At 40.2% G+C, this 27349-nt stretch overlaps 1 protein-coding gene across 1 annotated transcript in view; it reads right to left on the reverse strand.

Moving 5' to 3' along the window:
• Positions 1-24199, reverse strand: part of LOC139720966 (E3 ubiquitin-protein ligase CHIP-like) — a 36290-nt gene extending 12091 nt beyond the window's left edge. The window contains exons 1-3 of the mRNA XM_071632296.1: positions 24026-24199; positions 9335-9533; positions 8600-8765 (exon numbers count right to left, since the gene is read on the reverse strand). Of these exons, the coding sequence (XP_071488397.1) occupies positions 8600-8765; positions 9335-9533; positions 24026-24124 (464 nt within the window). The 5' untranslated portion in view covers positions 24125-24199. The remainder of the gene's footprint in view (positions 1-8599; positions 8766-9334; positions 9534-24025) is intronic.
• Between the last annotated feature and the right edge of the window lie 3150 nt (positions 24200-27349).

The raw sequence follows: 27349 nt of genomic DNA on the forward strand, positions 1-27349 counted from the left end.
ATGATATCAATTAATGGCACAAGTGATAGGAATGTCAATAATTGATTATGAGAAAAATGAAATGACGACTCTGACAGGACATTCCAAAAATATATGAATGACCTGATGTAATAAATTTTATTCCAGGTTGATTTTGCACGTGGCTTTTAGACTCATCCTAATTCTGGCAAAGTATGGCAGAAGTCACTCATGTTAAAGTCCCTTAAACACTGTCCGTGGTAAGCTAAAGCACAGTATACAAGGCTGCCATCATACCCACATCAAAATGAGGGTGTGGTTCTAAAGGACACTAAAGAAGATTATTGCATGTGACATACAACTCACTGGGAAAGAACTAATTCCCAAATGGAGGGATACTTTTTATATTCTCTTGCTAAGATACTGTAAACGCCAAATATTTCATGAGGTTACCGGTATTGTTTTTGCTAATTTTGTGAGTCAGGTGCTATTCCTGAATTCAAAGACACACAAAAATGTTGATCCCCACATGAATATGACGTGCACGAATACATTTCTCCATTCAGTACTGTACTTTCTAATAACGATCACAAATTAATCACTCGCAAAATCATCGAAAAGTTCCGATTCATGAAAATTTAGACTCGCTAGATATATGGCGTATACAGTACAGGAAGTTAAAATGCAAAACCCAGTATCATCCATTTGATCAACTTGAGATATTTGAGACTGAAGTTGCTGAAAAACAAAAAAAATAATTCTAAGAGATACATGATAGTAAAATTTCAATAATATCTTCAAAATATTTCTTCTTTTGAAAGGGAAATGTAATGAGTGCCGTTTCACTGAAAAGATTCAATTCTTGTCTCAACTCTTTGATGAGGACCTAAGTTTCAAAAACTTTGAAAATCGCTTTTATCTGGGTTTGCATTCAAATTCTTTATATGGCATTTTATGTGTACAGTCAAACCTGCCTTTAATAGTGGCCACCCGTCCACAGCGGCAATGTGCTCTATATATAGCCACTAAAAAAAGAAGAAGAAATCCCTCTGAGAGAAAAGCCACATTAAAGACCCTGTCTATAGTGGTCACCTTTTTTGTCTGTGTTGGGTGGCCGCTATAGACAGGTTTGACTGCATAAATGTATGAAGAGGTAACTAAGTTTTCAGGGAGCCCTCTACACAATAAGGGATATGTACAAGTGTACGTAAAATGTTCTTGGCAGCTAGAGTATGGGTTTATCAATGGACATATCGGTCAGCATTGCAATGGTGACTATCATGGCACCTTCTTTCAACGCTCAACACTGTAACTTGCCACAAGTCAATAGAATACTGGTACTCTTTGTATCTGTTTAATAGCCATGGAATACAGGGGTGTGTGTGTGTTGGGGGGGGGGGGAGGGGAGATTTGTTGTACCTGGCACTTTAAAAGAAAAGCAAAGGTCATTATACAGCACTCTCAATTGGCTCTATCCCACTCACCTGTACACAATTGATACAATGACTTTTCTTGCACCAACTACCATGAATAATCCTGCATTCCACTTGTTCACCACACAGTTTGACTCCAGCTTGATACTGCAGGCCTATATGCCATACATTTTGTGAGCTTAATTTTTTTTTGCGAATCAGGACTTCCTGATCATTTCGCGAGTGGTTAAATTCACAATCGTGGAGTATGGTACTAAATTAGGAAATGTGTGAGTGCATGTCACATTTATGTTGGGGATCAGAGTCAAAGAATATTTTTGTGTGTTTTTACATAATTTGCAAATAGCATCTGACTAGTTAACCAAATTCACAAAAATAAAAAAAAAAACTTGTGAAATTCTTGGTGTATACAGTAAGTAAATACAGTAATTCAGCCCTCCAATATATCACAACAGATACCATCAAAAGGAAATAATGTATGACTAGAGTTTGTCCTTTTTCTTCCCAATCATGTTTTTAAACAGAGATAAAATTTGCCATGTCGACCAATCACTTTAATAAATGTGGATGCAAAGATACTTTCTAAATGTTTAGCGAAACGTATGTCCAAAATTATTGGTAATTTGATAAATCCTCAGCAAACAGCATTTATTAAAGGCAGATATATAGGTGAAGGTATAAGACTGATTTCAGATTTAATGTTTTATGCAGATGCCAACAATGTATCTGGAATTGTGTTAGCATTAGATCTGACCAAAGCATTTGATTCACTCAGTCATAGGTATTTATTACAGTGTTTAGAATGTCTTAATTTTGGTCCGTCAATGATACAATGGGTGAGAACATTGCATGCAGGTATAAATAGCTGTGTATTGATAAATGGCTTTACCACTGGTTATTTTGAAATTGGAAGGGGTGTTCGCCAAGGCGACCCCCTTGCCCCCCTTTTATTCATATTAGGGCTCGAGATATATCTAATGAGATTGTTAAATAATCCAAATATTATTGGAATGGAGATGCTCGGAAAACAGATTAAATATACAGCTTACGCTGATGATATAACATGTTTTTGTAAGGATACAGAATCATTATCAGTATTACTAGAAAGCTTTCAAGAATTTTCTGAGATATCAGGCCTTTGCCTCAACCGAAGCAAATCAGAAGGAATGTGGATAGGAAATGATAGACTATCGAAAGAAAAGCCACAGATGATAAAGTGGACAGACAATGGTCTTAGAATTCTTGGAATCTGGTTTTCATATGACAAAAAAGAAGCAATCCGAAGAAACTTTGAAGATCGATTGGGTGAGATAAAGAGAACATTTTTTATTTGGAAAAATCGTAATTTAACGTTAATTGGTAAAATTCAAATTTTGAAAACATTTATTATGTCTAAGATAATTTATTTGATGTCAAACATTGAAATTCCTCAAGATTTTGTGAAAGAAGTAGAGAAGTTAATGTTTTCATTTTTATGGAATGGCCCAGATAAGATTTCAAGGTCAACTATGTATGCACAATATGCTGAGGGTGGTCTCAAATTCCCCAATTTACAATGTATGATTGATACGCAGTTAGTTAAGTGGGTTAAAAGATATTATGGAAATCGTAACCATCAATGGGTGCTATTGGGAGATTATTTCTTAAAAAGGCTTGGTGGAATTCTAGTGTTTCAAAGTAATTATTCCCTTGAAACTATTGATAAGAGGGGTATCGCTCCATTCTATGAGAATATTCTACAAATATGGTTAAAGACAAACATACATGAGGATTTTATTGGTGATGAAAATAGCCAAGCAGACATCCTACAACAACCAGTATGGAATAACCAGAATATTTTGATTGATAAGCACTCAATATTCTGCAGGCCGTTTTTTGAAGCAGGTTTATGTTATATATATCAAATATTTAGTATTGATGGACGGCTCATTGATTTTGAATTTTGGTTAAGGAAAGGAGTGCCAAGCAAATATAATATGATGTATATGGCAATTGTAGACTCTGTTCAAAAATACTCGAAATGTTCCTTCAATACACTCCTATTGGAGATGTTTTGGAAAGAAGAAGTGGCTCAAAAACAAAAGGATCTTATTATTTCACAGTTACAAAATGTGAAATCAAAACCAATATATGAGGAATTTTTAAAAGAGATTAAATCAAGACCTGTTTGCGAAACAGTTTTTGCTGGCAAGTATGGAATTCAACCAGAAGATTGGACACAAATATATATGTTGCCATTTACATGTACAATTGAAGTAAAATTGAGAGAATTTCAGTTCAAGTTGTCGCATAATATACTTTACACAAATGAAAGATTGTTTAAGATGAAAATATCAGAATCAGAGTTGTGTACGCTTTGTAAGTCATGTGCTGAGACCCCTGTACATCTGTTTTTTGATTGTAAAGCTGCCAAAGAATTACTTCAAAAATTTGTGGATGAAATTGGTACGATCTTTCATGTCAAATTAGAGGATTGTACAAGAATTAGAGTAATGTTTGGATTCATCAAAGACTGGAAAGGGCCCCACAGGAGTTTATTGAATCATTTAATATTGTTATACAAAAGGTACATATATATTCAGAGATGCAAAGATACAGGTGTGAAATTTCATGGATTGACAGCATTTATTGTTAATATCCGATATATAGAATCCAACATTGCAAAACGAACAAACAAATTAAATTTTCATTATAAGAAATGGTCCCCTGTAGAAAATATTTTTTAGGTCATTGTAGAAGAACATACAGTCGACTCTCGTGATAAAGAATATCCATATGGCAGAACTCCGATGTGATGGGGTAGTTTTTTGGGGGTCCCAGGGTTTGAAAATTTTCCTATTCAGAGGTATTTGCGCCCTGGATACGGCAAGGTTTCAAAAGTGACAAGATCACGGTGATTTCGCTGGGCCCAAGGAGTTTATTGTAACGAGAGCTGACTGTATCTTTAGGATATTGTTCAATTGTTGAAGAGTTTGATACCCATCTTTTACTGTTGTTGTTGTTGTTGTTGTTGTTAATTTGTTAAACAAAACATGATTTGTAATATGATTTTGTATGTTATGTTGTATAATGAAGAAGAAATAAATAAATTTGTAAAAGAAAAAAAAAAAAAATTGCCATGTCAGGGAGTAATGTTTAGGCATGAAAATTGCTTCACTATTATATTTTGCCCAGAAGAAAGTACCAATTCTCATACGAGTGAAACTGAGAAAGACTCCAGACCATAAATACCAGTACATGTACATCTGATATGTTGTTTCTTCACAGATATGCACTTTACATGGTCATGGGTATAATATCTCAATTTTTGTGAAGTTCCTCTTCACTTTAGCTACACTTTCCATGAAGTCATGGATATTAAATGTGAGTACTGTGTGTGTGTGTGTTCAACCACTGCAAACCAACATTTCTATTTCATTTTTTCTTTATGAAATTACAGATAACTAAGCCTCTATTACTGTTTACAAAGACAATTAAACACACAATTTATTCTATTTATGTGTGTATAATAATGATATTTCCAGCCATAAGGGGAAATGCAGAATAGATGATAGTTTGGGGGAATTTTGATAAAAAGCATAATACATGTATTCATAAAAAATGCAAATATTGCCTTTTTTGAAAAAAATTAAATGGGCAATTCCGCAGTTAGGTGGACATGACATGGATAAAAGAAATGTGCCTCTTTATCATACTCTTTAATTTAGGTTTCAACTAATGCCATGGATGTTCACCAATCATTAAGGTCTTTCAAATTCAGTAGATTTTATTTTTCATATTTATTGATTTTGCGAGATCTAAAACCATCATTGATAATGTACATGTGGGACTGGGGACGCTGAAATTCACTTAAATGCAAATTACAGTGGGTTCCTTTGAAATTTTTTCCTCAAAGTTTTGCTAAAGGGTAAAAGATGAATACATTTAAGTACTCCAGAAGTCATGTGACATTTTGTCAATTACAAAAGGGTGAAATGACCTGCGGAATTACTACGGACAAATGTAACGTTACTAACCGTAACGTTACTAACCATGCTTTTGGGGGTATAGCTAAGAAATTATTGGTCGAACTGCTAAAAAAAATTGTGTGAACATTTGTCATGATGCGATAATTGAAATTAATGCAACTCTTTGTTTGAAGTAACTTTAATTTTTGCACACTTTTTGCTACAAGACATTGATTTTTTTGTCATGTCCTTTTTTCGTAACGTTACTAACCAGCCTTTTAAGTTGCCATAGCAACTCTAATATTTCGTGGATTGCATCCATTTTTTTCTGTATCATAAACCTGGGAAAGATGAACATGTTTTTGTCATAATTTTGACTTGAAATGAATAAATGGTAATTTAGTAGTAAAAACAAATATCTAAATTTGTTCAAATGTAACGTTACTAACCGCGGAATTGCCCAAATGTGTTAATATGGGCTCAATGAAGCATTGAATTGACAAGAGCACAAAATGCATCTTATACATCTATTTTATTCTGTGTGTTCATGAGAAAATACATTGTACAACCTTTTTTGGAAAAAGCAGATATACCTACTTTTTCCCAATGACCCGTTTTCTATGCACATCCAATATATGAATATATACACCCATTTCATTGCATCGCTGACTATCTCCCATTAATTGTATTGATGGTACAGTCCTCAATCTACACACACTACACCATCTGTGTCCTACTGTGGAGTAGTCAGATATTAGGCCCCAGATCATTGATAAGGCATTGAAAAACATTGTCAAAGATTTCCCCTTTGAAGCAAATTCCCCTTAAGATACCTCGTTTTCAGATGTATATTTGCCCTATGGACCATTTTATATACAGATATTCATTCCACACCTACTTGTACCAGTGAAATCTTGAAAAACAAAGCAAATCAATACTGTAAAACACAATATTTTCGGGGCATAAAATTTTTGCAAATTGGAGCCGACGGCCTTTTTCGCGGCATGACATTTTCGCAAATTGCCTCCAACATTCAATGCACTTATAATAGTGTAAACAAGAACTTTCATGTGCATTTTAATTTCGCGAATCTTGGCTCTCACAAAATTTTTGAAATTAAAATGCACGCGAACATTCCTCGTTTTACACTTACTAATTTACAGTATCTACTTGCACTCATGCAGAAGGAAATGAATGAAGACCACAGAAACCTCACAAACAAAACCATGTCTACCATTTTTCAGTATGTTATGAATGCTGAAATGAAATGGCACAATCCGTTGTTTCCAAACATTTCAATGTCCTTGCAAAATGACATCATAAAAACTTCAGCAGTCCTGTACATGAAAGGACCCTGTCTTGATAGTGATAGAAAACAAACAAACAAAAAAATCCTGGTTGGCAAACATTCTAAGTAATCCATGAACAAGAACACAACTGAGTACTCAGCTGCAAATACATGGCTTGTAAGAATCATGGCTTAAAAAAAAAAAAAAAAGGATGAATAAAAGCACATCAGGCTTGTCAAAATCTTAGAGACTCGTACAAAGGGATATCGAGGTCGTGCTGGCTTATTTCAGACACATCTAGGGCCATTCATGCAAGATGGCAAGCTAATATGCTTTTGGTTGAATATATTAATGCATCTCAAGCAAAATCTCTAGCCAGAGGACTCTCTGTTTGATTCTAGACAAAGAAAGTAGACTGAAGCTTTGAAAATTAGTCTCTAGTTGCAACACCCACACAGAAAAAAAAGTAGTGGTGATTTAGAAATGTGCACTCATTTAGTGCAGTGCTAACCTGATCATCAGGAAATACTATAAAATGTAGGAACACTGCTGAAGTACTAAGAAATTCCATGTACACAATTTTCTCTGCTTTTTTAAATCGCAACCACACTCTCTTTGATATTCTGACTGAAATGCTTTCCACTGTCCCTCATTAATGTCTATAAACATGATAACTAGATCTAGTGAAATAATCACACAGGATTTCAGTTCTTTTCTGGAAGAGTGTTTTTCCAACCAATCCTACAAAGACTGAGCTGATCGCACAACTAAAAACATTTGCCATTTGGCAGTAGGACATATTTTGTGGGATTGTGCATATAGGCTGGCATTGTGCTGGCAGTGATAAAGAGAACCACAAGCTCCTACTAACATGTATGCTCTTCATTTTTTATCATCATTTGTCTCTGGGTATCATAGCCCATCTGTGTCTGTTGCCATAGTAAATGGCTATCGCTGATGTGTTTTACCAGTATCCCTGCATTCACTCAGCCCACACATAAATTTGGGTTCTGTTCCCCTTTTAATAATATGGAGAAGATAACTTGGATGTCTTCTGCTTTTTTCTCTTAGTCATTGTTTTTTGCACGCCACTCTTTATATTGTTCTCCACTGGCTGAAATGGCATCAAAACATGACATAATTTCCACACACAGTTCACAGTGAATCTGACACAGGTAATGCTTCTACTATGTAATAGATTCTATTGTAAAACAGCAATTTGTTGGTCTGGGGAGATACAATGTAGAAATAGAGAACTTTCACCAAGTATCCATAGATGCAAGATGTGAAGTGGGTGCACGGTGCCAACTCAGAAGCGGTGCGGAAAAAACTTTTTGCTTCTCAAAGACAAGTTCAAAATCATTAACCCTCCACGATTTGCTAGAGACTTTTCATTAATGAGAAAATCCATTGTTAGGGCCATGTCAATAGCTTTCTGCCGTTTTCCTCCTGAAAGGATCATGGCATGTGTTGTATAGAAAAACACAGTACATTGTATATCTACAAGGGTGAAACAACATTTGCTCCTACGACAATTGCTTTGATCTTATTTTCTCCATGGACTTAGGGCTAGGGTTAGGGTTGTTTCATGGGAGCAATTGCCCTAGTTCTAAAGGCCTGGTCCCACTGGCATTTTGGAAGATTTGCGTATGAACTGCGCACAAAATCGGTATATATTCGCTAAACATCCGCAATATTCATGAAACATGCCTGCACCAGTTGGCCGACATCCGCACACGTCTGCAATTATCCGCAGCGGCACGTTCTTCCGTTGCCAGGATTTTTGAGCTGCACAAAATTTTGGCAGCGGATGTTTAGCAAATATAAACCAATTTTGTGCGCAATTCAATACAATCCTAAATGCTAGTGGGACTGGGCCCTTAGCAAATGACATGGAACCTTACAACTACGAGTCAGTACTGAAAAATTGTGCTCGCTCGGGACACCGGACCGGTCACTCCTACTAACTGACCTCTGTTTGTCCTCCACCATCAATCTGTTGAGGTACTCCTGCAGCTCAATCTCCTGCTGTATCCGCTTCTCCTCCATGATGTTCCACCGCTTCTTCTTGGCGGCACGCAGTGCGCTGGCGATGTCGTCCCCAAAGTTCACCTTCTGCTCCCGTGCCAGGTCGTGTGCTGCGTAGAAGAGTGACAGGAAGGGGCCATTTGAACATAATATTCAAACATTCACATATGAACTTCAATACCTTAGATAAACATCAACATATAAGGATACAGCAATTTACAAATAAATAAACATCAACCTATAAGGATACAGCAATTTACAAATTTTGATGTACAGCTGTACATGTATTATCTAACGATGAAGAAGAACTTTCACCATGCATCTGTCATACCATATTTTCTGTGGGAAGCAAACACAATACCATGGCATAGTGGCGAGGGTTCTCAAGTCATGTTATTCAAATAATGACTGGCCATTAAAAATATGTTTACCCCCACTTGCCTAAATGAGCAAGGGTCCCACACAGATAGCAGGTAAGTGCCAATTTCAATTAATTTTGCTCACAGAGACTTTTAGTTGCCAGCTCACCAGCTTACCAAAAGTCAAATACAACCTATTCCAACCTGTGAATAGACATCATGACATTTTTCATCTCAAACGGTCCAAATCCCTATCCCCCTTTCCCCCTCCCCAGCGATGAAAAGATAGCCTAAAGTGCACTAGAAAAATCCACTCCTACCTCTCCTGAAGCTGTTGATGGCCTCATCATACCGGTCCTCCTCCACTTGGGTGTGGCCAAGGAAGAAATGGGCCTTGATGCTGGTTGGGTCCAGCTCCAAGGCGTGGCGGCAGTCATCGGCCCCGTCATCCCACCGCCGGAGCTTCAGGTGGCACAGGGCCCGATTTGTGTAGAACTTTGGGTCCGAAGGGTTTTTCATCTGTATTATGTATATTAGAATACACAATATCAAATGTCAAATACAGTGTATACCATTACCACAAAGCTTCCGGATAGAAACGCAACTTGATAAAATCTATACATCATCAACACAACACACAATGATGAATGTTTATTAGTGCAGTGGACAGAATATTTCATGAGGTGAAAGATGAAATGATACATTCAATGAGGTGCAGCTGATTTGAATGGATCAATAATTTCATCTTGATATAAGTTTTGTAAGCTTGCTTCTTGATAGCCTGGGGACATCTCCTCAGGTCGCATCGAAGGAAACCAAGGGTGCTGTTCTTCCTCTTGCAGATGTTGTTAACTCTTTATGTGCCACATTCGCACGCCCGACTCAGTCGACAGCGTGCCAAGTCTGCATATTCTGCTCAAACGCAGAACCCCGCCCAAACCTATCGATAAATCACCAAATGCCACATTACAATGAAAGCGTTTCTTGCGATTCCGTTCCTCTCATATTTAGCTTGCATTTCATGTGGTGATTGACTAGCAATCGGTGTTCCCTACTGGATCTGGGTGTAAATTCTAAGTTTCTGCCACTGTTTTGTGTGCAAAAGTCATGCTTTTACAGTAATGTAGCTACTGGTCATTTGAAAGAAAAACGACGAGAGTTTGACATACAATTTACATCAAAGCAAAGCCTGCCATTTTCTCTTCAACTATGTGCACTATATATGTCCAGGTCAACAGAAATCTATAAAAGTTACATAGATTTAAAAAAGGGAATGTTTTCTCAAAGCATGACTATGTTGATGTCTCAGAATAATGTGGCACACAGGGGGTTTCCACCATGGCACATAAAGAGTTAATGTTGGATTTCCAGCTGAGATTTCGATGGATCGTGATGCCCAGGTACTTTGCTTCATCCATGACTTGAAATGCTGTTCCATGGATGGTATGAGGGTTTGTGCACAATGATGTTCATGTGCTTCACTGCTTGTTTGAAATTTGTAGTGCTTCTTCTTCTTCTTCTTCTTCTTCTTCTTCTTCTTCCGATAAAGTGCTGCCCTCAAATGGTCGAGGATGAACACACTGCGAGAACATGCACATATGCCGCACCGGGGCAACAGAAATTTGAAATCAGGTGCAAAATATTTACAGGTGGGAGTAAAAATCTCTGGATGAAGAGTTACATCCTACAGAGTTCCCTTTACGCAGTTTTGAGGGCGATGAGGGATGGGTATGTGGCAGGATCAACAGGTCCACACTGCTTCACACTGGTCAGGATCGAATGACATTTAAGCAACAGCCTCTTTGCTCCTATTCCTGAACCTTGGCAAAGTCTTGGATGTAGAGCTTTGGCTTCATGCTCCATTCTCAATTTTTTACTTCTGGCAACAGAAACCTATGCCATCCCTATAGCCTCACAGGGTCTACTTATTAAGGTCGACTACAAATCTTGGGTTCTGCTTTTTCAGGTAAACAACCCTGTTTGGGACAGGCCTTGTACAGGGTGTCTATTTGTGGCAGGGGCCATTTCTTTTTTAGATGTAAAGGCCCAATCAGGTGTCACCTCCCACAACACTTGCGAGTAAAACTCCTGCTTGTGTTCTAAAGTGGGACTAAGCACACATGATGTTCATTCTGTTTTACAATTGATGAATGAAACTGCCCCTGCACACAAATAGGCACCCTGCAGTATTTACTCTTGATAAATTTACACTAAGTCTGGTATTAGTACAAGTATGTAATTTATGTACAGCAGGTCTGCCAACACTGGAAACTAGTTGAGAGTGAGACTCCAGGCCAATGCTACAATTTAGGAGTCAAAATGAGTGAGATCAATGGAAATGCATGCAAATTGAATAAAGTTTTAGAGTGAGAAAGGACCAAAATGAGTGAGTCTCACGCTCAATGCGTGAGAGTTGGCAGCCCTGATGTACGGTATGTATGGTAAATTTATGTATGGTAAATTTACCAGTAGTCACATGGTAGTGGGGGTAGACTCTCATCTCCAACTTGTAAAAAACTACACACTGACCATTGCTGACATGATTGATATGTCTCAACGGGGTCGGGCTAACTCGGCCCACGGGACATCTCGTCCCACCCGTCGAGGGTGGGCCGAGTTGTCCCACCCGTTGGTATCGATAGTGATCGTGAGCGCTTGTCTGTGTTTGAGGTTATTTTGTCTTTGGGACGTCTTTTTTAACCGTAACTTTTATGGAATTGTGCTCAGTGGTTTCTGTAAAGAATATTTGCCAACTTTTGGGGGATACAACGACGTAAAAATGAAATTTCAGACGTGTTTATCGCGGTTCGCGATCCCCATAGGTTCACGTTCATTTCGCGCGGTGGGCTAACTCGGCCCAGCTAAGTTTTAGCTGTTGTTTTGTCAGTAAATCTCCGTAAAACTATCAATTTTATCATGTATGAAGGTGTATTCAGGGTTCCTTTAACTAATTTCATCTTCGAGGGAATTTAATTTTGCACATGTTTGGTGATATGTTGGATATTTGTTTGCATGATTTCATCTTTGCCGTGTCCGCACCGCACTGGTCTCGCCACTGCAGCTCGCTCACACACACAGTTGCAGAGCTGAGCTGGCAGCGCCATGCCCACTCGGGGAGGCGCGGCGGCGGGGCGCGGCGCGTGGGGCGCGAGCGGCAGAGGGAGCAGCCGGCCACTCCGTACCCGTATCCAGTAGAGAAGAAATCAAATTATGTAGCAGATCATTCAATGTGAACTACATGAAGGTCATTATATGCATTTGATTTTAACTGTTAAATGTTTTGTTGTTGCTGCTGTTGTTGTTGCTGATTTTATGTATAGATCTGCGTTCTACTCAAAAGTTATTTCTGTCCAATAAATGTTACCTTTTTTCTTAATAAAAACAAACAAGCAAAAGTCAAAGGGGTGAGTCTGTTTATGGGCATTGCCGTGGAAATTAATAAATTGTTTGATATCCAGTGGTCAGTTATTTGACCTGTAGATATGGATGGTTTGGTTGAATGGTTGATATCATGAAACCGCTAATGAAATGTAGTGCTAGCTAGATTGGCCTTGTTTATGATTGTAGGGCCTACCTTTTGTGTGTACTTTCAAAAATAAAAAGGAATTGTTTTTGTTTTGATGACATTGCCATTTTTTTTGCCATGGGAATCCTTACCCTAATTCAAGAGAAAAATCCTCTGCCACCTGTACCTGCACGATAATGGCCAACCGTCAAGTTCTTTTTCTTTTTCTTTTTCTTTTTTGTAATTTTCTTTTTATATATGTACTGTATATACAGAGTATATCTCTCTCTCCCTCTAGCTATGTTATGTATACTGTGATGATCTATTGAACCAAACTTGGACTTCATATCTTAATCTTTTCCATGCCTTAGCCCTATTATATGTGTTAATCTTTTACATTTTTATTTATTTGTACATAACAAGGCTGATTTTAAAATTCTCAAATCCTTGCTTGTCCTGCACTCATACTGTTGAATTCATGCACATTTTTTTTTTTTTTTTTATTTTTAAAACAAGCAGCAAAGATGAATAGCTTCTCAAATGGTCTTCCTTCTCAAGCACGGTACTCAAAGTGTTACATAATTTGCAGTCACGCAGGGTCACAAAAGAAACATTACAACATGTACTGGTAGGCATTGGTAAGGTCATGCATATAAGCTCTCATCTTCCTTCACAAAAGAATGTGTTGTTTTGTGGCCATTGCATCCTTTCGACTGTTGCCCTGCCTGCCCGTGATTATAATGTACCGGTACTGCTCTTTCCAAGACTGCAAGATCACAGCAAATGTTGAATAATATTAATGTGAGCATGTAAAGTATGTTTTGTTTTGTTTTGTTTTGTCATTTTAACATCCATTACTTTATTATTTCCTCTCTATTTTTTTTTCTTGAATAACAGAACATTCTCATTTGACTTGAAATAATACTTTCATTTTCAATTATCACATTACCAAGTATCATCTGTGTACAAAGCTTTCTTTCCACAACTGCATTGTAAAGTTCTGTATTTTTTTATGATTCTTCGTCTGGCTCTATAGATCGCCTACTGCCAATATTTCCGCTTCCTTTCCCCATCTCTCTTTCACTCTTCCATCAACCCATTCTTTTCTTATGTGTGATCAATGTGTTTCTCAAGTGTCAAATGAGATTTGATTTGAAACACTGCATACTTCATGTGAATTGCACACCAGTATTTTTTTTCCAAATTCATATTTACATAGAACTAGTGTGTGCATATCTACACTGATGTTCAATGTAGACAAATTTGATATCTTTAATTTAAAAAAAAAGGTCTCAAGTAGCGCTGTACTATGGATTAAAAAACGTATGTGACAAAAACATAATTTTTTTTTTAGAGTCATCACACTTCATCATCAGTGAATAGTGTGCATTCATAAAATGTGAATTTAATTCCACCACATTTTATAGTGTGTTACAACGGTAATACAACATTTGTTCCTGTGACCTTGTAACAATTGCTCTGGTGTATTATTTTCTCCAAGGACTTGGGATCAAGGCTAGGATTGTGATAGGAGTAGGGTTAGAGTAATGCTCCTTTGTAGAATTTATGTTTGGTTTAGCATGCAGAATTTCAAGTGAACAATTGTTGCAGGAGCAAATGTCATGGAACCATTACGACACTGACTTCAGTCCTACTTAAGTTAATAGGCCTACTTCAGTCGATAGTTTGCTTTCTTCTAGATCTTCACCTCTTGACCTACCTGTAAAACATACATGTAGTTTACCAGATAGTTGCCAATTGATGAACTCTGCCCCAGGTGAGGTGCATCGCAGGAAATGAGATTATTGTACATATGTCAATCCAGATACACTTCATGAAATGTTGCATTATTGTAACACTCATTTCAGTGTCCAACATTATGCTCAGTCACTCCGCAAAACCAGACAATGTCCTCTCAAAACTGAATATTCACTATAGCTGTAGGGGCTGAAGAAAGCAGATCTGTTCTCGGTCAGTTCCTGTGGTAGACTCTTTCTTAATTCTACCCACTTACTTTTTCCAGGGTAGTTAATTTACATATTAAAATCATAAGATAGACAAATCAACCAAAACGAAAGGAACCGATGGAAAATAAAGGTAGGGCCTACAGGTGATCACAAGGTGAAGTTGAACATGAATGGACACAGATCAAAAGAGTTTGAGGACGTAGGTGTGGAGGTGAGTGGAGAGAATTAGGTTGTGTGGAAAACTAAATGTGGACAATTCATTAGGGGTATGTCTGAAAAGTAAACTACAAATATGGAAAGCTACACAAAACAACAACAACAAACCTGTCACAAGTAGTTTTTTCCAACAGCAATATTCTGAAATTTGGAAAATAAGTATCAAAAATAATGTAGTATCAGAAATTTGAAAAAGAAAGTTCTCTCATTTGTTTATGTATATTTTTGACGGGAAGATGTTGCCAAGAGAAAATGCTTTTGCTATAATTGTGTTTGTAAAGGAAAAAAATAAGTAGCTTAGTGGAAATGTATTGACTCCACTCAGAGAGGGAGACAGGTAGTATTACGTAATCGCCTCCAGGCAAGGGCGAATGTCAGGGATACTTTGAATGCCAAGACCCGCCCGAAGCTACAGGTTGCATTGCCACAGTGTAGGAGAGAGTCACTCTTCATTTTGGCAGCAGAGAGTCAAGTTGTGTTCGGAGGAGCCAACAGGCTAGGGCCCTCGAGTTTGTGTTTTGAGGAGCCAACAGGCTATGGCCCTCGAGTTCGAGTACCGTTAATTTTGGGAGGAGTTGTGAGCCCACAATGGTGGGTTTTATCCTGAGTTCATACTCCTACCCCGAGTCCCTGTGCCGCACCTACTCCGAGCCGAGTTCGTGCTTCACTTCGAGTCGCACTACATAATATTGAGTTCGTACTCCACATCGCAGAGAAGGAGGGGTCAACATGTTTTAATGCCATGGTGCCGTCAACGCAGCGTTGATAAGCCGAGCACCACAGTATCTACCCACACTGGGGATGCAGCATGCATGCGGCCTCCTGAACGCCGGATGTTCCTTTTGGGCCGCCGTCAACGCACGAGCTGCCATCCTACGAGCCGCTTCAATGATGTTATAACGCAGTCAATTATAATCGCTGAATGGACTAGACTTCAGTCGTCGATTAACACAGGGAAGTGCATTTATATTCGTTGGAACTCATGAGATAATTTAATTTTCGGAAATTGATGTCAATGTGATGATAATGCAGTTGCAATGGCAACCATTTAATTGTGATACAGAATTTAGTTATAATAAATGTAATTTTGTGATAATTCAACTGGCTATGTCATAGCTCTCTTCCATTGGTCGTGACAAATTGGGGGCTTGTCCGGGAGAGGAGTCTGTTTTGTCAACCAGTGAAGTGTAGAAAGTGATTAGCCAGAAGTACAATCTTCACAAAGGTATTTGTACTGCAGTGATCTCAGGAGTGGTATAGAAAATTTCTAACTGTTGAAGGTTGAGTTAGAGTTTAACAGTGAGGTCACTTCAGGTTTATAAGTTGTTCCACATTGTTACTTTAACGCAAGTATGGATTTGTCTGAATACATTGAGTTAGGAGAGAAGTATGGGCTTCAGGGTGAGAAGTTACTTACCTTTGCTCGTGAAGAAAGGGATAAGGAAGTTAGTCGGCGTGAAGCTAATGCAGCTAGGGATGAGCGCCAGAAGCAAAGGGAAGAACAGTTGAAGCTTGCAGAAGAGGCTACTAAGCAAAAGCAATTAGAGTTGGAGATTGCTGAGTGTAACAAGGATAGGCATAGTTCAAGTTCGGGTTCTGACTCTCAAGGGTTTCAGAGTGCGCTACCACGCATGCAAGCGTTCAACGAGAACTCTGACGATTTGGATGCATACATATTGCGTTTTGAAAGGCATGCTACCTTGAGCAAGTGGCCCAAGGGAGCATGGGCTCCTGCCCTAGGAAACTTGTTGACAGGCCGTGCGCTAGAGTGCTATACGCGCCTGCCCACCAGTGAAGCTGAGCATTACGATAGCCTTAAGCATGCACTGCTGCAGCACTTTGCACTAAATGCAGAAGGCTTCCGGAAGCGATTTCGGGAAGCGAAGCAAAAGGATGGCGAATCTTTTGCACAATTTGCTGCGCGCGTGTCTGGGTACGCAAAAAGCTGGGTTGAGCGTTCGGAATGTAGTGACTCTGCAGAAGCACTATTAGACTTGTGCGTACAAGAGCAATTGTTCGCAAGCTGCACACGCGAGCTGGCGATATTCATTCGTGAGCGCACTCCAGGTAGTGTGCAGGACTTCGTTAAACACGCTGAGCTGTACTTTGAAGCGCGTGGTCTTAGCGATCAAAAGTGTCAGGCGGCATTTAGGGCTAACCAGCCTAAAGGTCCTAGGTGTCATTCATGTGGTAGATGGGGTCATATTGCGCCTAAGTGCCCTACAAAAGGGGAGGTAGCTACCAAATACCCTCCCAAACAGCCTACCTCTGGAAAGGCTAAGACAGGGGGAAGTTGTCTCACAGGGCTATGTCCGGATGCACCGGCCAGCGAGGTAGAGTCAGGTAAAGCAGACGCAATACGCACTGCCAAGCTGATTTGCGGGCATGAGTTACTCGTGCTCAATAGTGGTCATGAGTTAGGTCCTGACAATGTGCCTACCTGTCAGGGTAGAGTGAATGGTAAGAGTGTCACGGTGCTGCGGGACACGGGGTGCAACGCGATTGTGGTCCGCAGAAGTCTAGTTGGGTACTCTCAAATGTCAGGTGAGCTCCAGCCATGCGTGCTCATGGATGGTACCATACGGAGGTTCCCGCTTGCCTTTGTAGATATTCATACACCATACCTTTCAGGCAATGTGAAAGCACTTTGTATGGATAATCCAGTCTATGACTTGATTGTAGGTAACGTCAACGGAGTGCAGATGCCAGTTGGAGTCGAAGGAAGGACTGAGGAGGCATCGGGCTCTTACGGGGAGACTGCGTCTGAGGTCGACATGGAGACGCAAGGGAGAGGAGTCGACATGGAGACACAGACTGATGCTGGGTCAGATGGCGGTGCCAAGGGGACTGGAGTCGTCACGGAGAGACGGGAGCAGACGACAGACGCCACCCACAACACAGGTATCGGGGCTAGTGTTGAGACTAGGGGGATGAGGAGGAGGAAGGAGCAACCGTGGAGGCGGCTGAAGACGCCGGACGGCATCGAGATTGCAGCCACCCGAGACGAGATGCTGAGGGAGCAGGAGAGGGACGTGACGCTGGAGAAGGTGAAAAGGTTGGCGGTGAGTGGTGAGAACAAGATCGTAGGTAAGGGGGGACGAGTTCGATACTTCTACGATAACTCACTCCTATATCGTCAATATGAGTCACCTCATGTTGAGAACGGAAAAGTTTTCAAACAGCTCGTAGTCCCCAAAGCACTGCGAGAATCAGTACTACACCTTGCACATGATATGCCGCTAGCTGGTCATCTCCAAACAAGGAAAACACTTGATAGAGTGATGTCACAGTTCTATTGGCCAGGTATCCAGTCGGATGTAAAGCGCTACTGTGCTTCATGTGACGCATGCCAAAGAACTACACCAAAAGGTAGGGTAGGTAAGGTTCCCTTAGTTACCCCTCAGTTGATCGACACATGCTTTCGACGTGTTGCGGTGGATATCATAGGTCCACTTCAACCTATCACCGACAAAGGTAACCGGTACATTAGCTACTCGTTACCCCGAGGCGATAGCTCTTCCGTCTATCGAAGCTGAACGCGTAGCTGAAGGTCTCATGGAGGTCTTCTCTAGACTAGGCTTTCCAAATGAAATGCTTTCAGACAACGGCACCCAATTCACTGCCGGGGTCATGAGGGAAGCAGCGCGTCTAGTAGGAATTAAGCAATTCTACACTACGCCGTATCATCCCATGGCAAACGGCGCATGCGAGCGTTTCAATGGGACGCTCAAACAGATGCTTAGGCGCATGTGTCAAGAGAGACCCAAAGATTGGGATCGCTATCTACCTGCGCTACTATTCTCATATCGCGAAGTCCCACATGAGAGTACAGGTTATTCACCCTTTGAATTGATGTATGGTAGAGTAGTCCGAGGGCCAATGACGATAATCAGGGAGTTATGGACAGAGGAAATTCCTGAGGAAGAGGTAAAGACCACCTATCAGTACGTCTTAGACCTTAGGGATAGGTTACAGTCCACTTGCGAAGTCGCGAGGAGCGTACTTGAGAAGTCATCTCTCAGGTACAAGAAACACTTTGACGTAAGGGCAAGAGAGAGAAGGTTTGAAAAGGGGGACAAAGCCTTACTGCTGTTGCCCACCAGCTCAAACAAACTTGAGATGCAATGGCAAGGGCTGTTCGAAGTGGTAGGACGAGTTGCACGACACAACTACAAGCTACGGGTGAAAGGTAAGGAAAAGACTTATCATGCGAATCTGATGAAGAAGTATCAGGAGAGAGCACGTGAGGAGTCTGTGAGAGAGGCTAACCACTTGCGTGTGATCGATGAACAGGGTAGTGAGGATGAAGCTGTGTCCATTGAATGCCCATCCGTTGTGCAAACTGAAGGTGTGAGTGATGTTCACATCAGTGATGAGTTGAGCGATGCTGAACGTAAGGAACTCATAGGATTAGTGAAGGGTTTCGCTGACGTGATGACTGATGTACCAGGTCACACAAATCTGGCACAACACACAGTTCAGTTGAAAACAGAAGAACCAATTCGTTCTAGACCATTTCCTGTTCCACAGAGTATGAAGGAGACAATACAAGAGGAGGTGAACACGATGCTGGACATGAAGGTAATCGAACCATCGACGTCACCGTATGCAGCCCCTGTTGTACTAGTACCGAAGAAGGACGGGAAGGTAAGATTCTGCGTAGACTACAGGAAACTTAACTCGGTGACTGTCATCGATAATGAACCGATCCCAAATGTAGAAGAGATCATGTCAGAAATCGGAGAGGCCAAATACTTTTCGAAAATTGACTTGTCGAAAGGATATTGGCAAATCCCCGTGGACGAGAGAGACAGAGAAAAGACTGCTTTCGTCACACCAGAAGGTCAGTATCAATTTCGAGTGCTACCATTCGGAATGGTGAACGCCCCTGCGGTATTCACACGCATGATGAGGAAGTTGCTTGCAGGTTTGCCTCATGTCGTACACTACATAGATGACGTATTGGTGTACAGCAAGACATGGGAGGAACACGTGGACGATCTCCGACGGGTCTTCCAACGACTACGAGAAGCTCATCTCACAGCACGACCAAGTAAGTGTCATCTCGGCTGTCGATCAGTCGAATTTCTAGGACACATCGTGGAAGGAGGTAGAGTGAAGCCAACTCCAGAGAAGCTGGCCAAGGTGAAGTCGATGTCGAGGCCGACAACGAAAAGGGAGGTGAGATCGTTCTTAGGATTGGTCGGGTACTATAGAAAGTTCATTCCCAACATGGCCGCGATCGCAGCACCTTTGACCGATCTAACAAAGAAGAACCAACCAGAAAAGGTAAGATGGGGAGAAGTACAGGAGCATGCATTTCAAACACTGCAAGACAGGCTCTGTAAGTATCCTATCTTACGCCTGCCAAACAGAGACGAAGAGTATGTGGTAAGGACAGACGCGTCAGACATAGGCATAGGAGCTGTCCTGATGCAAAAACAAGACAGCGACTTGTTTCCGGTCAGCTATGCGAGCCGCAAACTGCTTGATCGCGAGCGGAAGTACGCAATAGTTGAGCGCGAATGTCTGGCATTGGCATGGGCTGTCAAAAAGTTTTCGTACTACTTGTATGGAAGGAAGTTCACGTACCAGACAGACCACTACCCACTTGCTTATCTGTCCAAAGCGCAGCACAAAAATGCGAGAGGTCCCGGGTTCGGCTCCCGGACGTGCCCCCATTTGTCACGACCAATGGAAGAGAGCTATGACATAGCCAGTTGAATTATCACAAAATTACATTTATTATAACTAAATTCTGTATCACAATTAAATGGTTGCCATTGCAACTGCATTATCATCACATTGACATCAATTTCCGAAAATTAAATTATCTCATGAGTTCCAACGAATATAAATGCACTTCCCTGTGTTAATCGACGACTGAAGTCTAGTCCATTCAGCGATTATAGTTGACTGCGTTATAACATCATTGAAGCGGCTCGTAGGATGGCAGCTCGTGCGTTGACGGCGGCCCAAAAGGAACATCCGGCGTTCAGGAGGCCGCATGCATGCTGCATCCCCAGTGTGGGTAGATACTGTGGTGCTCGGCTTATCAACGCTGCGTTGACGGCACCATGGCATTAAAACATGTTGACCCCTCCTTCTCTGCGATGTGGAGTACGAACTCAATATTATGTAGTGCGACTCGAAGTGAAGCACGAACTCGGCTCGGAGTAGGTGCGGCACAGGGACTCGGGGTAGGAGTATGAACTCAGGATAAAACCCACCATTGTGGGCTCACAACTCCTCCCAAAATTAACGGTACTCGAACTCGAGGGCCATAGCCTGTTGGCTCCTCAAAACACAAACTCGAGGGCCCTAGCCTGTTGGCTCCTCCGAACACAACTTGACTCTCTGCTGCCAAAATGAAGAGTGACTCTCTCCTACACTGTGGCAATGCAACCTGTAGCTTCGGGCGGGTCTTGGCATTCAAAGTATCCCTGACATTCGCCCTTGCCTGGAGGCGATTACATAATACTACCTGTCTCCCTCTCTGAGTGGAGTCAATACATTTCCACTAAGCTACTTATTTTTTTCCTTTACAAACACAATTATAGCAAAAGCATTTTCTCTTGGCAACATCTTCCCGTCAAAAATATACATAAACAAATGAGAGAACTTTCTTTTTCAAATTTCTGATACTACATTATTTTTGATACTTATTTTCCAAATTTCAGAATATTGCTGTTGGAAAAAACTACTTGTGACAAAACCAAAGCTACACAAAAAATTAGTTTCTGGTCACATTAATGCTCTGACATTATTGTTAGGTGTTTTGTTGATCTTTTTTGTATTAATTGGTTTTCCACTGATTGCAATACAGTATAAGACAAATAACCATAAATCAAAATGATTACAAATAGTCAAAATAAGAATTACAGTAAAGATTTAAAAAAAGAGCAGCTTACAAGATTGAGGCATGGCCACGGAGACTTTGCAAAACATATAAGGGACTGAAAGGATATCCAAAGCACACCAGAGACAGCCCCACAAACCAACAGGAACTTACTTCATAGCTACACAGTGTAGAAGCCAGATCCCATTTATTATGAAGTTGGAGGTACCGGGTACACATCAGTGTTTTGTTGATTTTTGCTCTATGAATTTGCACATGGATAGCTATGCAAACATTAGTCCTGCATGCTTCAAGTCATACTTAACATATCTAAATTAACTAATAGGACCAATATCCAACATGTCAGAAGGATGCATATCACCTTCCATGTACCTGAAACAATTTACGCAAAAAACAATAAAACAAAAAAAAAAAATACATTGTGATTATGTTCACCATGGGCCTAATTATTGGAATGAACTTCGCAATATGCTGCACCGCACCACCTTCTTTCAAACATACTCTTACAGTCTTAGGCTGCGTTCCCCTTGCCTTTAGAAAGAGGCAAGTCAATTGCTCTTTTATTATGCGAAAAAAGTGAAAATATGTTGAATTTTCTTTTATATTTTCTTTATACTGTTGTACGCATATGACTCACAAGCTGTAGTAGTCTCCTCATCCAGCGGTTCCAACACAAAAATTTAAAAAATGTATAACTTTTGCATCGATTGTCCAATTTTCCTCAAACTTTCACTGATGTGTTTTACTAATATTGTTGCATTTTCTCAATCCTTATGTTTATGAAGGTGAACTTGTCCTTTAATTCAGTATCAATCATTAATAATATAAATAATAACGTTGATGCTGGGGGATAGACAGAAAAACAGCAAAATGACAACTGCAAACTGCATGAGGTTGGAATACATATTATTGAGTCATCCTGGAAAAAAAAAATATCAGAAAAAAATAAAAGACAAAAAAAAAAATCAGAAAAAAAAAAGAGTCAAGCAACCCCCTATATGCCCAGCCTTCCCGGGCCTTTAGCAGAAACCCTTGCCCTTTCACCTTGGCATTGGCTGGCGGTAGCACACCAGCTCAGCCCAATTCACGCGATGTTGCAGCAAAACACAGTTGAGATGAAACAAGTTGCTCCCTCTCTAGCTCTCAGCTGAAAGTTCAAGACAATGGATAGGAAAATGCCAACTGACTACTGCATAGAATTTAGTACTCACACGAGAAAATTGGGAAGTGCAGCAAATGACGCCTTTTCCTCCAATTTCAACCACCGCCCGTATCCATAGCTACGTTTACGGAGTGGCTGGCTGCTCCCTCTGTGCCGTTCGCGCGGGTGCTCCGCGCCGCCCCGTGCCTCGCCGAGAGTGGGCACGGGCATGGCGCTGCTCAGCTCTGCCACAGAGATGTGTGAGCGAGCTGATGGTGGCGAGACCGGTGCGGTGCGGATACGGCAAAGATGAAACCATGCGAACAAATATCCAACATTTCCCCAAACATGCGCAAAATTAAATTCCCTCGAAGATGAAATTAGTTGAAGGTACCCTGAATACACCTTTATACATGATAAAATTGATAGTTTTACGGAGATTTACTGACAAAACAACAGCTAAAACTTAGCTGGGCCGAGTTAGCCCACCGCGCGAAATGAACGTGAACCTATGGGGATCGCGAACCGCGATAAACACGTCTGAAATTTCATTTTTACGTCGTTGTATCCCCCAAAAGTTGGAAAATATTCTTTACAGAAACCACTGAGCACAATTCCATAAAAGTTACGGTTAAAAAAGACGTCACAAAGACAAAATAACCTCAAACACAGACAAGCGCTCACGATCACTATCGATACCAACGGGTGGGACAACTCGGCCCACCCTCGACGGGTGGGACGAGTTGTCCCGTGGGCCGAGTTAGCCCGGATCCGTCTCAACACACGTACATTGACTCAATGTAATTTATGTCGTTTATTAAAACTCTACATCATGTACATTGCACTACTTAAGTGCAGCCTACAAATGTAAACAATAAACTAGGGTCTACATGAACTGCGACCAGCCTAAGGAGCGCCCCGGGGTTAGGTCTACATACTAGAAATGCGTACAATGTAAATCTATCTAGGCCTAGTGCTCTGCTACAGTTGACAGGTCAAAGACAAGTGTAAACAGGGAGTGACAGTGTCCGAAATTAAGATCTATAAGTTAAGTTTGACAATGACATGTTTCAGTGGGCGGTATGCAATTTAACCTTATAACATACGAATGCTCACATTGTAAAAGCACATCACCATATGATGTGGCACGCAAATTCGGCCTTATATTCACGTTTTCGTCCTAATAAATAATGTTTTCATACAGTTATAAGAACAGGCCACCTTAACATACACGGATTTGAACGGTTGGGACTACACATGCAAGCTCGTAACGCTCTGTGCACTCGATGTCACTTATTTTCTCATACCAATCGTCATACTCACAATTGCTTTACTATAACAGCTGATAGCCTCTTCATATTTTCGGGACCCAAAGAAGCGATTGCCTTGCTCTTTCAGTTCTGTTGCACTCATTTTACTCATTTCAATAGGTCTTACAGACTTTCCACAAATTCTTGGACAATCTTTCCACTAGAGCTTTGACGCAAGAGCTAGAGATGTGTCTTTTATTTGTGTACAATTTATTTACGCCAGCAGTCAGTTGGAAAATAGAACACGAATTGCGAAATCTACGTTGCGTTGGACCCTTGGCCCCCTGAACCGATTGCACAGACTTGAAGAGGCCACCAGGGTTATTCTTACCCCCCCCCCCCCCCCCCATCCCGCCTAAAAAACAAACAAAAACAAACAAACGAAACAAACAAACAAAAAACAACAACAACAACAACAAAACACTGGTTACTTGTTTGTAGTGAAGGTTAGAGTCAAGATTAGGTTTAGGGTTAAATTTAGGGTTAGTGTTTGGGTTAGGGTTAATAGGATTAGGATTAGGATTAGGTTCAGGATTAGGATTAAAGTTAGGTCGGGGAAGGGTCCGGGGTAGGACCCTAGTTGCCCAGGGGGTAACTGCCCTAGACCCACAACTAACATTTAAGGATTATTGACGTATCATTTGTGTACAATTATCCGGCTTATAACTTACAGTTAAGTACCGGTATTCATTAATATCCTTTCCAGAAATGTTTAAAAGAAATAGTTTATAAGTTTATAGAGCAATCAAAATAACTGCTCTATCGAGTGATATACTTGTAGGCTAATCTGACCCCCCCCCCTCCCCCCATGTAGCCCTACATCTTTTCTTAGTTTTGATGAATGAAACCCGGGACACACCCCCCCCCCCCCCACAAAAAAAAAAACCTTATTAAACAATAGGCAGGCTGTGTGCGAGGACAGAATAAGATTCATTACATCTGTTCATATCCAAGCACAAAGCGTTTGCGGGCTAGGCTGTCGTGAATAAAATGGTGTAGGCCTAGGCCTACATCGGAATCAAAATTTTCTATTATCTATTATCACTTCTCTCATTTTGTTCCCATTTAGAATTAAAACAATGTGAGACCCACCACTTGAATATAATCAATCAATTTATGAAACATGATGGTAACTGGTTTATTGTAGCATGCCCTGTATAAATACCACTGCATCATTCGTATTGTGTATAATCAAACACTCGCCTCTTCCAGCTGTAAATTCTCAATAATGCGAAAATAAAGCGGGTATAGGCCTAACGAAACACATGCCTGGTGCATGCTAAGCATCACAGCGCATCAAGGGATGTTCGACCAATATTGACTCGACATCTCTCGATCTGGCCTGAGTCAGAAAATAAAAAAGAGAGAAAGGAAATGATGATATTATCAAATGATAACATAGTTAGATAAATAAATAAATAGGTAAATAAATAAATGAATGAATGAATAAATAAATAAATAAATAAATAAATAAATAAATAAGTAAGTAAGTAAATAAATGAAATCATATAAATCAACAATGTGATGCGAGGATAAACATCATTAACCAGTTTCTGAATTAACAAATACAAAAGTATTACGCACTATAGTCAGGTAGATAGGTGTACCTTTCCCATTCCGCCCATGCATAGTCCTCTTTAATAATGGCTTGAGTCCATGTGCATGAAGTCAGCAAACAAAATGCTGAAATTGATGAACAAATTACGAAGAATGAACTTTAAGATAATACTATAGTATTCTGTCCTACTTTGGCAAAGGAAGCAAGTGACATTTTTATGGATATTGACTTTTTTATTGATTTGGCATATATTTGAGGCATGCTCTATTTAACTGCAAAATCCAAAAGTTACAATTTTGGCCCATTTCTGAGATATTCGGGTGGCAAAAGGAAGCAAGTGCACAAAATTTCATGAAAAAAATAATTGGCAAAAGGAAGCAAGTTACAACCTCATGATATGATTATCACTTGCTTCCTTTTGCCAAATTATTTATATTTGCACACAATCTAAAATACTTCGGCAAAAGGAAGCAAGTGACATCCTTATGAAATGAACGTCAATTGCTTCCTTTTGCCACTTTTTTTATGTTTGCTACAAAATCTATAATACTTTGGCAAAAGAAAGAAAGCAACATGCTCATGATATGATTGTCGCATGCTTCCTTTTGCCAGACTTTTTCGTGTTTGCTACAAATCTATAATACTTTGGCAAAGGAAACAAGTTTCATAATAGTCAGTTTCTTTGGGAATATCAAAATTCTTCGAATTGTCATGAATGCATCACTACTGAGTTTATGACTGGCACGAATACCGACATTATTTCTATTCACAAATTTTCATGTTGAAGGGCTTACCACAAAACATATTTTCTTCATTTGTAGCATTTGTACTCGATGTCACTTGCTTCCTTGTGCCAAAGAAGGGCAGTATTGTTCAGTTAAGCTATTCATTTCGATGCAATTACAGTGGAAACTCTCATGCATCATCAAGTTTATTACGAGCTAGGCAAAATAAAATTATTGCTCTCAGCAATGTGTGCATGTATCATACCACTGTCGCTAACGCCACGGAAAGGCCTACTCACTAGGACACAACGTACAGCCCTTGATCCGGATCATGATTCGGGCCCCGTTTTATCAAAAGATAATTATATTCCCTTGCAATACAGGCTGCAATAGACTTATGATAGAAATCAACTATATAATCAATGATAATTCATCATAGGATACTTAAAGAAAAAAAACTAATCTTATATTCCTTTTACTACTGTGGAGTTGTTTTTTTTTTCTCAAAAATTCCAATCATTTTTTTTTTCCGAACAATATATTACTGCTGACAGAGAGGGAGAGAGAGAGAGTCAGGAGACAGATACAGAAATAGCCAAGTGACTTGGAACAAATACACCCGAGCCGTCAGCCAACGGCGATAACTTGCTTGGTAAGCGTGGCCAAGAGGTACCAAAGAGAGCAAAATGCTGCTGTATAATTAACTGGAATGCCAATCTAATGGCACATTTTGTATACTAGTAACTCAGAAGAATCACCGATGACTGGAACACAGTCATCGGGAATGGCTGTTACGCCACCTACGGCGGTTCCCTGCATATTCAAAATCACATTGTTGAACATTTTTACTGCTTCGATGGAAACAAAAAATCACTAACGCCATAGCAGTGTATACGCGTTGAATTCTCTCAAAATTCCCGAGTCCTGAATATTACCCAGAGTCCCAGATATCAACCACCAAGTATATCATCTTATTCAAATTAATGGAATTCTTGAGACGAATTGTTTTTATAACAACTGATTGAAAATTGCCATACATCGACTTAAATAAGCC

Source organism: Diadema antillarum, unplaced genomic scaffold, assembly GCF_040938485.1.
Source record: "Diadema antillarum isolate AM-2024a unplaced genomic scaffold, OU_Dant_1.0 scf00000135, whole genome shotgun sequence".
NCBI lineage: Eukaryota > Metazoa > Echinodermata > Echinoidea > Diadematoida > Diadematidae > Diadema > Diadema antillarum.